General features: G+C 44.9%; 1 protein-coding gene across 1 annotated transcript in view; it reads left to right on the plus strand.

Moving 5' to 3' along the window:
• The window catches only part of Gfpt2 (glutamine-fructose-6-phosphate transaminase 2), a 46,351-nt gene extending 34,910 nt beyond the window's left edge, over positions 1-11,441 (plus strand). Inside the window, exons 15-19 of the mRNA XM_057774717.1 lie at positions 192-306; positions 2,144-2,271; positions 5,120-5,287; positions 7,715-7,876; positions 10,546-11,441. Coding sequence (XP_057630700.1) covers positions 192-306; positions 2,144-2,271; positions 5,120-5,287; positions 7,715-7,876; positions 10,546-10,590 — 618 coding nt within the window. The 3' untranslated portion in view covers positions 10,591-11,441. The remainder of the gene's footprint in view (positions 1-191; positions 307-2,143; positions 2,272-5,119; positions 5,288-7,714; positions 7,877-10,545) is intronic.
• The last annotated feature ends 1,827 nt before the right edge of the window (positions 11,442-13,268 follow it).

Consider the following 13,268-nt stretch of genomic DNA (forward strand, 5'->3'; position numbering starts at 1 on the left):
CTGGAGAGATGGGTGCCCTTGCAATTGCACCTTGGCACCTTGGCTCTTGTCCCCTCTGCTCTCTCCCTTCCTCTCCTCATCTCCGATTTGCCATTCTGTCTTTTCCCCATCTTTGTCCATGCTGTTTAGCTCTCCTATCTTCTAGACACCTCTGAGCTGAAGTCTTCATGGTCCCCCTCCTTCGTCCTCAGGCTTACACCAGCCAGTTCATCTCCCTGGTGATGTTTGGTTTGATGATGTCTGAAGACCGAATTTCTCTACAGAACAGGAGGCAAGAGATCATCCGAGGTCTCAGATCTTTACCTGGTAAGTCCAGAACGTGGCTTTTCAAATTCACTGAGCTCCTTTGGGTCTCTCTCTTCCTTTACTCTCATATAAAGGATGCTGTTGATGACTCTCTAGATCTTTCTATCTAATGATACATTTTCCTATCCCCCTCGCCCCCCTCCCCAAAACTGCCCAGCAAATCCTGCTAGGCCAAGGTTTAAAGCCTGAGTTGTCAGCAGAACTCCAGGGCCTCCTCCCTCTCTCCTGACTGCCTGTCAGTAAGTAGCAAGCAAGAGCTGCTGTTCGTGCGAATGTTTACCTTAAAATGAAGGAAGTTAGTTAGCCCGGCTTCTCAAGTGAAACAAACAACAGTACTTGTTGCCAATAACAAAGTTCAAATTTTCAACCATCATTTAGAATTTGGAAAGCTTGTCTCTACTTAGCCAATTCCCAGATTTGAAGACTTTTCCTTCCTTCCTTCCTTCCTTCCTTCCTTCCTTCCTTCCTTCCTTCCTTCCTTCCTCCCTCCCTCCCTCCCTCCCTCCCTCCCTCCCTCCCTCCCTCCCTCCCTTCCTTCCCTTCCTTTCTTTCAACTAAGAAGTTGACAACTTTTAACAAGGTGATTTGTAAAATAAAGTTTGTAACTAAACTAGTCCATGTTTAGATTTGCCTATCTCCAGGCCTTTGTATGACGTCATTTCTAGAAACTTCCTTCTTGTCTGATGCAGAATCAAAGAACGCTCCTAATTAGTTGAAGGTGTTTAAAACCTTTCCCTTTTCCAAAGACCAATCTTTGTAAGGCCAGGTTGCGTTCCTGTACTCCAGCAACAGTGACAAAAATCACAGCAGTTCAAACACAGAAGCAGATTGGTGTCAACTCTCTTATCAAAAAGTCAGACACTAAAACCACATAAAGGTGTTGGGCTGCTAAGATCACTCAATAGGTAAAGGCTCTTGCTGCCAAGTCAGACCCCCCACTTTGATCCCACAAACCCACATGGTATAAGAACTGATTTCTACACACAATTGTGTGTGTGTGTGTGTGTGAATGAGCATACACACAAATACATGTAACAATTTTTAAAAAGATGTCCAACAATATCATTCTTCTCACTCATTTTTTGAAAATCTATCATTATAGGCTTATTACTGTTACTACTTTCCAATGATTTTTTCCAATGAATGATGTTTTTTGTTTGTTTGTTTGTTTGTTTTTCAAGGCAGGGTGCCCTGGCTGTCCTGGAACTCACTCTGTAGACCAGGCTGTCCTGGAACTCACGGAGATCCATCTGCCTCTGCCTCCTGAGTACAGGGATTAAAGGCATAAATCATCTTGCCTAGCTGATTAGTATTATCTTCAAATTCAATAAATGTTGAGAGCTATAACTCAAAAGAACAAAGGCTCTTGAGGTTACAGTAATTAGCAAGAGTATATAAATAGAGTCCCAGGACTAGGAAGTTTGAGCACAACAGGTCTGGCTTACACTGGCTTTGCCTTGGGCCCCAGCCCAGGGCAAGGAACTGAGGAGTTAATTTGGAATTTCAGTCCTGTGTCTTCCCAGGGGCTGATTTCATTTACTCTGGCTCTTGGTTTACTTCCTGTTGACATGGAGCTGGAAATGAGAGCTTACAGACTACCTTACAGATAGATATTCACAAGCATACTCACACAAATAGGAACTGCCAGCCTGACAAGGTTCTGGCCAGTATCCCAAGTTATGGCAGAACTAAGTTTAAAGCCCTTCTAAATAATGCATGGAAGCAGTGTCTCCTGAGCAGTATAAGTTTCTAAACCTTGTTAGAGCCAATGATTTTCCTTGTGGATGTTTGGAAGTCAGAATGACAGGCTCTCCCCTTGTCTCTTTGCATTGCTTAGAGCTGATCAAAGAGGTATTGTCTTTGGATGAGAAGATCCATGACCTGGCCCTGGAGCTCTACACACAAAGGTCACTCCTGGTGATGGGACGGGGATATAACTATGCCACATGCCTGGAAGGAGCCTTGGTGAGTCCCTCTCTGCCCAGTCTCCACTTGCAGTAACACAGTTTCCCAGAGCAACATGGAGGCAGGTTTAGGAGATGCTGTAAGAAGCCAGTGGGAAGGAGGGCAGGGCACAGTGTTGGAAGGGAAGGGTTTACAAGCCCACTAGCCACTCTACTGAGCCTGCATTGAGCGCTGCCTCTTACCTCGGAGTCACAGAAATCAGTGAAGTAGGTTGTCTGTCCCCAGGGAGTTCTCAGTCTCCTGGGGAGAGGGGAAAGCGCACTGGGTAAAGCTTCTTCAAGTGCTTGGCATCTGAGACTCTATATGTTAGAAAAAAAGCTGGTATGTGCTTGTAATCCCTGCACTGGGGAGATAGAGACAGGAGGATCTCTGGGGTTCATTGATCAGCCAGTCTAGTTTACTTGGGGAGCATCAGGTTCCAATAAAAGATCATGTTTCAGAAACCAAAGTGGGTGGATCTTGAGGAATGACATCAAGGTATGCACACACACACACACACGCACACACACATACACACACCCCTCTATACACACAGATTGCATAGAGGAAGTGAAATCAAATTCGGGTCCACTACCAGAAGCAACCTATGAGGGAAGAATTTTGGCAGTTGGAAATTGCAAGATCTCTATAGACCTTCCTTGTAAATCTCAAACTTCCAAAGGGGGAAGAGCTTGCATTCCCGCAGCAGTGAGCCTGAATTAAAAAAAAAAAAATTGATGACTACCTATTTTGCCCCATGACTATAAATTAGCAATGTGAGAGAAAGCTGGGAGGGCTGAGACAAGGCACTGGAAGTGTAGGGCCGCTAAAGGCTGGCAAAGCTGGCTCCTGGGCTTCCACTTCTCTCACTATCGGTTTGCTATCTAGCGATCAGAATGACCTACGAGATTAAAGGGATCCCGTGTTCCAGGTGAGACATCACTGCGAACCAGGGCAGGAATGCCGAGGATATTGGCTCCCCTTCTTATCATACCCAATCAATGGGGGGCTCACTAAAGACATCTAGGGAGTATTGCAGATGTTTGTAGCTGGGAGTAAAGTGACCTCTGAGTACCCACTTTCAGCACGTGCATCTTCTGCAGATTAATTCTTTCCTTATATGACTGCCTCATTGTAAAGACTACAGCCAAGTGTGCTGATGAACCCCAGATCAGGAAGAGATACACAGATCAAGGTGTCCAGGAAGGGATATGGCGTTTCACCATCGTCTCTGATCGTGCTAATCTCCTGGAACCATTTATTCAGTGATCTAGAAGCTTTCCCAGATGTCCTTTTGTGTTTTTATGGAGGCTTCCTTACATAGGTTTAATTGATTTAGTCATCGACTACTGGTGATGAACTTAGCCTTCACCCCGTGTCTGCCCGACAAGGATGAATTGCCATAAAGCTGGAAATCCCAGTTCTCTACACCAGCACTGCTCTAGATAGCAGAGACCTGCCCTGTTGCTCTCATTAGCAAGGAAAGTCACCTCTCACTATGAACACTGTAAGGATTTAGGGACTACATGCTAAAAACTAAAAGGGACAGAGACCAAATATATGTCAGCTGCTTTTCTCTTGGCCAAGATAAACTGCCTGGCAAAAGCAACTTGAGAAAGGAAGGGCTTGTGTTTGCTTTGGCTCTCAGTTTGGGGGTAACTGAAGGTAACTGGTCACACTGTATCTTCAAGCAGAGACAGATGCTGACGTCCAGCTTCCTTTTTATTCTGTCCAGGATCCCAGCCTATGGAACCATTTCACCCACACTTAGGGCGGGTCTCCACACCTCCATTAAACCAACCTAAAAACTTTTTCGCACATGCCCAGAAGTTTGCTTTTATGAAATTTTCAATCCCACCAAGTTGCTATGAAGGTTAACCCCTGGTGCATTTCCCAGCATCAGTCAATCCCTGCACTGTGAACTCGGGTCACTTACAAGAGTCCGGTTCCCATAAGGGCCAGGGGCACAGAAGGGGCAAAGCCCGGGTGGGGTACACTTTCAGTCCCTTGATAGTTCTGCTCTCTGGCTGTGGGGGTCAGCTGCGGTGGCCCAGCCTTGCTGATGAAAGATGCACATTCAGCTGTGCCGCCAAGTTGGTCTCCGAGCGAAGAAAGGCATGTCTAGGCTGCTGCTGGCACAAGTCAATGGCCCCTGTGTGGTTCCGGGGAGGCCAGCATGCCAGCTGTCTGTAGTCTCCAAGGAGGAGCCTCGTTCCTCGTGGGGTTTGCCTGACCCAGATAACTAGTTCTGGACAAGTGGAGGAATCTTTCCTTTAAGATTCTCATTGGTGCGATGATGAAAACCTCACAGCAAATGGAAATGGATCTACTTGGACAAAGGGGGGGTCAATAATAGGGGTATGGGAATTTACTTGATAAGTCAGTCTAAACAACTCTTTAGACGTGATTAAGGATCTAAAATTGGGAGAATGGTTAGCTGTCTAATTGAATAAGAGCATATCTAAGAATACAATGCCACCATTATCTGTGTTAACTGGGGAAGCCAAGTGGCTTGTCAAGGGAGTGGGGGTGGGGGTGAAGTCAGGCTAGACTGACTCCAACGTTCTGTCTGGGTACATGACTGTGCATGGAACTGAAGAGAGGTGTCGCTGTTGTTCCTGGAGGCTGCGAGCTGCTACCTGGGCAACCTTGTTCAAGCTCTGGACATCAGCCCATCCTCTCTCCCGGCCCAGAGCATCCCATGCTGCTGTTGACCCATCTATGCACCCATTCGCATAGCTGACCTTTAGAGACCTTTAGCTCTTACCCTAGAGTAACTCCCTCTCCCAGCATCCCTCTGTCCCTGTCTTCTCTATTGCAACCCCCTGTCTCCCCAGTGTTACACTGATCCCAACTTGTGTCTCCATAGAAAATCAAAGAGATAACCTACATGCACTCAGAAGGTATCCTGGCTGGAGAGCTGAAGCACGGGCCCCTGGCACTCGTCGACAAGCAGATGCCGGTCATCATGGTCATCATGAAGGATCCTTGCTTTACCAAATGCCAGAATGCCCTGCAGCAGGTCACTGCCCGCCAGGTGAGGTCTCTCCTGCGGACCAAGGTCCCTGTTTACCTGTTCTGTTTTACACATGCCTATCTGGCTGACTGCTGCTGTGGGTGTGACCACATTCTGTCCTGTCCCCTTTTGTTTACATTTATCTTTTAATGTGGAAGAGGGGCATGGACCTGCCGTGGCAGATGTATGGGAACCAGAGACAGCTTGTAGGAATTGGTTCTCTTCTTCCATCGTGGGGGCTCTGGGCAGGAACTCAGGTCTTAAGGCTTGTTGGCAGAAGCATATATCCACTAAGTCATCTCGCCGGCCCTTTGGGTGCTCTTTTGAATACCACACAAATTCAGCAGGGAACCAGAGAGCCTGAGGTCGTATTCTCCAGCTCCATAGTGAGGGCCAGTGACCAGACTGTCACTGAACTGCTCTGGGTCCTAGGACTGGGACAGGAGGTGCAGCATCCTAGGGGTGGAGCTTGCCTCCAGGGTTTCTGTTAATGCAATTCTGATGCTAACTTTGGGTTAAAGTCAGACTTCACAGGGTAAGTACACAGTCCTTCATAGGACTGCCCTCCCATCTAAACCCACAAACGATGGGGGACTCAAACCTCAAACTGACTGCAAATTTGGGAGTTCCCCAAATCCCTTATATTCAGTAATTCTCTGGAACAACTCAAAGAACCTAGGAAAGGGCCATATTTATTATTAAAGTATTATTATAAAGGATTCAAATTAGGACCTGCCCCAGAAAAAGAAGCCATAGTGTGAAGGTTCCAGATGGGTAGCTCCTGTTGTCTTAGAGTGAGGCCCCCTTCAGGTACATTGATGGGTGTCACCAGCGCGCTCCCTTGGCCTTGTGACTTCAAGACTTGTGGTTTCATAAGCAGACATAGATGGAACGTGCTCTCCTGCCCTGCTTCTGTTCTTAGTGACGCAAATTTCAACTTTCTAACCATCGTTTACCTTTCTGGCATGGTCAGTCCCCATCCTGAAACCTCTTATGGTCTATCATGAGTTATCATGATTGCAATAAACTCAAGCATAGCGCAGGGAGTCCACCATGAGCAGTAGCACTTCTAATCACTCCAAGTCCAAAGGTGGATTGGCTCCCTCCCAGGAACTAAGCAGCCTAATTCATCATTCACGGGCCTCACGGAGACAGGAGGGTAGAGACCACTCAGACTCATGAAGGTACAGGTAGGTGAAATCCAGTAAGATGCCACTGCCACACAGCATAGTGGTTAGTGTAAAAACTAGTATATAAAGTTAGTATAAAACTAGCGAACTAAACCAGGCAGGGATGGTGCACACTCTTAATCCTGGCACTTGGGAGGCAGAGGCAGGCAGATCTCTAAATTTAAGGGCAGCCTGGTTAATAAAGTGAGTCCCAGGACAGCTAGGGCTGTTACACAGAGAAACCTTGTCTGAAAAAAAAGAGGATACTAATATAAAAACACAATTGTGTCCTTTTCTACCGAAAACCCTCTCACCACAGCTTCCCACAAGACTGCAGTGACCTCTCTCCCATTCTACATTGCACGGCCCCTTACCACGTCCCACTGAGTTCCAGGTCTTCTCCCTGCTCTGATTCCCACTCATGCCAAGCTCATTCTTTTCTCCGAGCCTTTGCATTGGCAATAGGCTCTTCCTATTGTTTTGAGGGTAAGGGAAAGGTTTTAATATAAATAGCTTCATGGTCCAATGCGAAGAGTCGTGTAGCTCTTTCTGACTTGAACTTACTATTTAGACCTAGCTGGCCTGGCTTTGCCCTTCCAGACTATTCTAGTTACTTCTTGGTTGCTCTGATAAAATACCTTGATGAAAGCAATTTAAGAAGTTATTTGGGCTCATGGCTCAAGGGTCTGTCATGGTAGCAAAGGTTGAGGAAGTAGGCAGGCGAGCGGCATTTTCCTGCCTTCAGTTTACGCTCTATACAGGCCAAGACCCTAGCCCAGGGAATGGTGCCACCCACTTTCAGGATGTGTTATCCCACCTCACTTAGCATAATCTAGATAACTCCTCACAAATGTGCTTAGAGGCAGCCAATGCTAACACACAACAAAACTTACTAATACCTCTCGCTCATGTTTTATTGCCCCTGTGGCATTTATCCGCAATTCATCTTTGTTCGTGATTTTATTTCCATCGCTGGATCATGAGGCCCATTAGAGTTAGGAGTAGGTCAGGAAAAGGCACAAATGAATCCTGAATGATGGTGCAAAGTGCAGCCACCTGACCAGGGAAGGAGAAGGAGTACCCCAAGAAGCACCACACACTGTCCTGTCCATGTGGCACGCATGCCCACGACCTCACTGGTAATTCTAGCAAAGTCAAAGGATTAATAGTATCACAACAGTAATGCTCACTCCAGAAAGTTCCAGAAACTCTGCGGGATGCAAGAGAGGGTTTGCTTCTTTCAGAGACACATTACCTTGAACCTATCTCTCTGCTTTAGGGCCGCCCAATCATACTGTGTTCCAAGGATGACACTGAGAGTTCCAAGTTCGCATATAAAACCATCGAACTGCCCCACACGGTTGACTGTCTCCAGGGTATCCTGAGTGTGATTCCGCTCCAGCTTCTGTCCTTCCACCTGGCTGTCCTCCGAGGCTATGATGTAAGTCTAAAATTTGCATAAGCGCAAAGAGGAACAGAAAGCAAAGTTCCTTTATATCGATGCATTTTATTTCTTACTGACATTTTTCATATTTATGGGGCACAGGGTACATATGTAATGGCGAAGTTGCTTTTTCTGTTTTTTAATTGCTTATTGGGATTAAATAGTAATCAGAGAAATAATGTCATTTAAAGTAACTTTCATTTTAAGGTTTTCATTCCTCAAGAACGGCAAAAAAATAAACCATCATCCAGAGGCAGTGTTGTTGCTCAATCCAGTTAATATTTCATTCAATTCTTTCTCCTGTGCAAGCAAATTTTAAAAAAATTTCAAGCCATGTCTGATGGAGAACACTTGGAAGGCCAACACTCAGGAGGCTAAAGCAGGGAAATTACAAACTTGAAGCAGCCTATGCTGCAAAGAGACTGAAATACAAAAAGAAAAAGCAACAAAAACTTTAATATTGTTATCAAAGTTAAAATTGTGTTTCTCCTCTGTATTATTTCTATTAAGTTTTATTCATATCTATGAACTTGTTATGTACAACATTTAGTTGTATAGTATTCCATTGAAATCTTTAGTTTAAAATTTTTATTTATATGTCTGTGTTCTGAGGGCTTGCAGTACCCTCAGAAGCCCAAAGAGGGCATCAGATCCCCTTGGAGCTAACATGCAGGGGCTTGTGAGCCACTGATGTGGGAGCCTAACTCAGAGCCTCTGGTGGAACAAGCACTCTTAACCACTGAGACATCTCTGCGGCTGCCATTGTATACATGATTTTCTGAACGATTGCTAAACTAGTCTGCTGTTTCCAATTTTTCATTTTATGCATAACACCGCAGTGAACATGTTTGTATGCACATCTTTGCCCCACATTTAAGATTTATCATTGTGGAGAAAATGATTTGACATTTTGAGACAGCTGACATCGAAATTATGCCCCAGAAAAGAGTCAATTATGATCTCACCAGCAAATGTGTGAGAACACAATTCACTGTGTTAAAAAAAAAAAATAGATGCTATATTACAGGTTTGTTTTGTTTTGGCTTTTGATGTTTTTTGAGACAGGGTTTCTCTATGTGGCTCTGGCTATCCTGGAATTTGCTATATAGACCAGGCTGGTCTGTCTAAAAATTCAGAGATCCCCTGTCTCTGCCTCTCAAGTGCTGGGTTTAAAGATGTGCGCCACCATCGCCCGGCTACAGTTTTGAGAGGCTTATAAACTGTAGCAGTACAAAGAACAATATCTCAGACACCTGAATGTATATCATCTAATTGACACTTGGTAACTTTTTGTTGTATATTTTTCCTCTTTTCTTGGCATATAAATAAAATACCCTTTTTCTTTTTTCATTGTTTTTATTGAGCTATACATTTTTTTTTTTTTTTTTTTTGGTTTTTCGAGACAGGGTTTCTTTGTGGCTTTGGAGCCTGTCCTGGAACTAGCTCTGTAGACCAGGCTGGTCTCGAATTCACAGAGATCCGCCTGCCTCTGCCTCCCAAGTGCTGGGATTAAAGGCGTGCGCCACCATCGCCCGGCTGAGCTATACATTTTATAAAATATCTTTTTGCAGACCAAGTGGAAGCTCACTTTCTTACCCGTCCTCAATCAATATTTTCTTCTCAGTCTCTATAAAGTAACAGGTCTTGAGAAATTCATGTGTATCCTTTCAAAAATGTGATTTTTTTTTCATTAATTAATTTTTCCAGGGCTGGTGGTCAAACCAAGTCTTTGTTTGTTTGAGACAGGGTTTCTCAGTGTAACAGTCCTAGTTGTCCTAGAACTCGCTTTGTAGACCATGCTGGCTGTGAACTCATAGAGATCCACCAGCCTCTGCCTCCTGAGTGCTGGGATTAAAGGCGTGTGCCACCATCGCCTGGCCAGTCAAGTCTTACATGGACTGTGCACTCTATCTCTGAGTTATACCCCATAATCCTAAAAATTAAATTTTGTTTGTTCATTTTATTTGCTTTTTATTGAAGTTTTGTTTTTAAGTGTGTGTGTGTGTGTGTGTGTGTTTCTGTGTGTCTGTGTTTGTGTGGTTTCCTGTACATAAACTTAGGTGATGGCAGGGTGCCCCAGATCTCTGGGAGCTGGAAATACAGGCAGTTGTGAGCCATCTGACGTAGGTGCTGGGAATGGAACTTGGCCCTCTGGGAGACCAGTATGTTACCCATTGGGCTATCTGCAGTCCTGCTTGCATTTCAATAGGCTCTGCTATGTAGGCCGAGCTGGCCTTGGATTGTCTCCCTCAGCCTCCTGAGTGCTGGGACCACCATACCTGTGACTGAAAAGTGCTGTAAAAGATCTGAATAGCCCAACAGGACACAGGTCAAGTCATGATCGATGTTTACTAAGTGAAGTAAATGCTGTACAGTTAAAGGAAGCTTCTTGCAATAAGGAATCCACTTTCAAAATGGAGGTGTTCAGATTTATGGTTAGAGGTGACTGGGAAGAAACAGCATGTTACTGGCACCCGTGAGATACTGAACAAATTGCTATGTGATAGGTGCTGGCTTTGAACTTCTAAATGTCCTGCCTTCTAAGTCTGCATACCCCCTTGTCTATTTTATGAGGTGCTGGGGATGAAATCCATTATCTTTACGCATGCTAAACAAGGACTCTATCCACTGAGCTTCATCCTTTGCCTTTCCATCTTTCTTTTTAGGTTGACTTCCCCAGGAACCTAGCCAAGTCTGTCACCGTGGAATGAGAACAGGACTTCCACGACAAGACCATCATCACCTGCAGTCTGATTCAAGACCTGAACCAACTGCCAAGGTGCCACATGGGAAAAGAAGTGGGCCTTCCGTGGGTCCCTCGTGCTCTTAACAGCTTTGACGTGCCTTGTACCCAAGTGCTTTGCTTACAGCAAATGCTGTTTCTGTGTGTCCTGAAGTCACTGAGGAGAAGGAATTGTTTACACACGGGGACCAGAGCCGACTTTCCACTACTGTGCAATAGAGATACCGCTCTCTTTGGAGTAACTGTGAACCTTTTTTAACCAACATTAGCTAGTTTTGAAAGATGAAATATTTATAATGATGATTGTATAGCTTTTAAGTTATTTTTCTAGTATGTGGATTTCTGTAGCCATGGAAATGCCCAGGCTGCGCAGCTGGGACACCCAGCATGCTGTCTCTGGCTCACTCTTGGCGAGTGTCATTCATCTCAGTGTTGGGCACAAGGCATGAGCCCTTTGTCTTCTTTTTCCTTTCCTTCCCTCCATAAGCTGCTCCTGATTCCTGTCCCCTGACATCAGTGAGTCCCCTCTACTCTCTTCCTATGCCTCCTTTGAGCTCAATTAAAGTCTTCACTTCTTTCAGTATTTCAGTATTCTCGGGTGGGCTCAAAACCCTCAGCTCTCTGACTTCTGCTTAATCAGATCATGGTTCCTTTTTTAAGCCCAGGCAGCACTTTGGTCCCTGCTTCCTATTCATAGTAAACCAGCCTGAAAAGCCCCATGCAAGAAGGTGGTTTCGAGGGGGCTGTTGTGCTCTGTTTAAAAGCGTACACAATCAATGTACTATGCAATTTTATGACAATAAAGGCAGTGCGACTTTTCTTCCTTCTTGTTTGTTTGGGTTTGGTTAACCTCATTTTCCTTACATGGAAGGGTCTGAGCCATGTCTGATGGGGACATTCCTATTATTCGTGGTACAGTTTGGATATGATTGTCCCCCAGTGGTTCATTCATGTGTCCAAGTTTAATCTTCATTGGGATTTTATCATTGCCCTGGAGGCTGAGAAGTCTAAGATCGAGGCACTAGCTGTTTCGGTATGTGGGAGAGTCTGCTTCTTGCTTCCTACCAGAACATCCATGTACCTTCTCACTGTGGAAGAGGCTAGTGAGCTTCCCGGAGCTTTTTTTTTTTTTTTTTTTTTTAAAAGCCCATTCATGAGGGCTTTTTACCTTCATGACCCCATCACCCTACAAAGGCCTGACTTTATGTGTGCAGATGTATATACATGTTCATATGTGTGTGTGCAGAGGTATATACATGCTCATATGTGTGTAGGATCTTGTGTATGTGTGTATGCAGAGGTATATACATGCTCATATGTGTGTGGGAGCATGTGCGTGTGTGCGCAGAAGTGTATACATGCTCATATGTGTGTGGAAGCGTGTGTGCACGCAGAAGTGTATACATGCTCATGTGTGTGAAAGCATGTGCGTGTGTGTGCGCAGAAGTGTATACATACTCATGTGTGTGGAAGCATGTGCATGTGTGTGCGCAGAGGTATATACATGCTCATATGTGTGTGGAAGCATGTGCGTGTGTGTGCGCAGAAGTATATAAATGCTCATATGTGTGGGTATCTTTCTGGATTGCCCTCCACTGTCTTTACTGAGGCAGGATTTCTTTCTGAGCCCAGAGTTTACTGGTTTGGCTAGTCTAGCTACCCTAGTCTAGCTACCCAGCATGCCCTAGGGATCCCTCCCCATCTCTCCTTCCTAAGTGAGAGGTTGCAGGCAGGCCACCACACCATCCTGGCTTTTATGTGGGTGCTGGGGATCCAAACTCTTGTTCTTCATGCTTGCTCAGCAAGTGCTGGATCCACTGAGCCCACTCTCATTACCAACACATGGGAGCCAGGGCTATAAACACTGGTTTGGGGAAGAGATACAAATCCAATGGACCATGGCAAGAGGTAAATTTTGAGACCTTAATAGATCAGGAAACTATTACACTTCAATGAAGGTTTGCCTAATGTAGACCTGCAAGTCAGAAAAAAAACAATTCTTAGAATTTTCCATTCTCTTGTTCCTTGTATTGTTATTGAGTCTAAAATCACTCTGATAGGTCTTTGTCAGTCTTTCATTTCTTAAAATTCTCTTTTTGCTCCTGATGTCCTCAAATATTGCAGCGTAGTGCCTTAGGTCTCTTTATTTAATGTTAAGCTCAGTCAAGAAATGCACCCCTTTCAGGTCTGGGAGAGAAAAGGATTAGTTTATGTGTAAGCCCACATGTACCACATGCATGCCTGGTGCCTATGATGACCAGAAGAGGGCGTGAGATTCCCTGTAACTGGGGTTACAGAATATCGGGTGTGGTGGGTACTGGGAATCAAACCTAGGGCCTCTGGAAGAACATCTAGTGCTCTTAACCACTGAGCCTTCTCTCCAGTCCCAGAGTTCTGAAAAATCTCAAACTACTTTGTTATAGAGTTCTGTTTCCTTTCTTCTGGCCTCTTGCAAATGCAATGCCTGATTCAGAGCTTGAAGCTTTTTGATGGGGTGGGTCTAAGTGTTCTTTCCTTTTCTCGGTCTTGTCTTTTGGTTCAACTAGTTAGGAGATTTGTTTAATTTTCTCTCGCTAACTATATCTATTACCCTATCTACAACCAGCCTACCCGTTAGTAAATTACATCAAGTATTAAGGAGCACAG

The sequence above is a fragment of the Chionomys nivalis genome, chromosome 7 (assembly GCF_950005125.1).
Source record: "Chionomys nivalis chromosome 7, mChiNiv1.1, whole genome shotgun sequence".
Lineage (NCBI taxonomy): Eukaryota > Metazoa > Chordata > Mammalia > Rodentia > Cricetidae > Chionomys > Chionomys nivalis.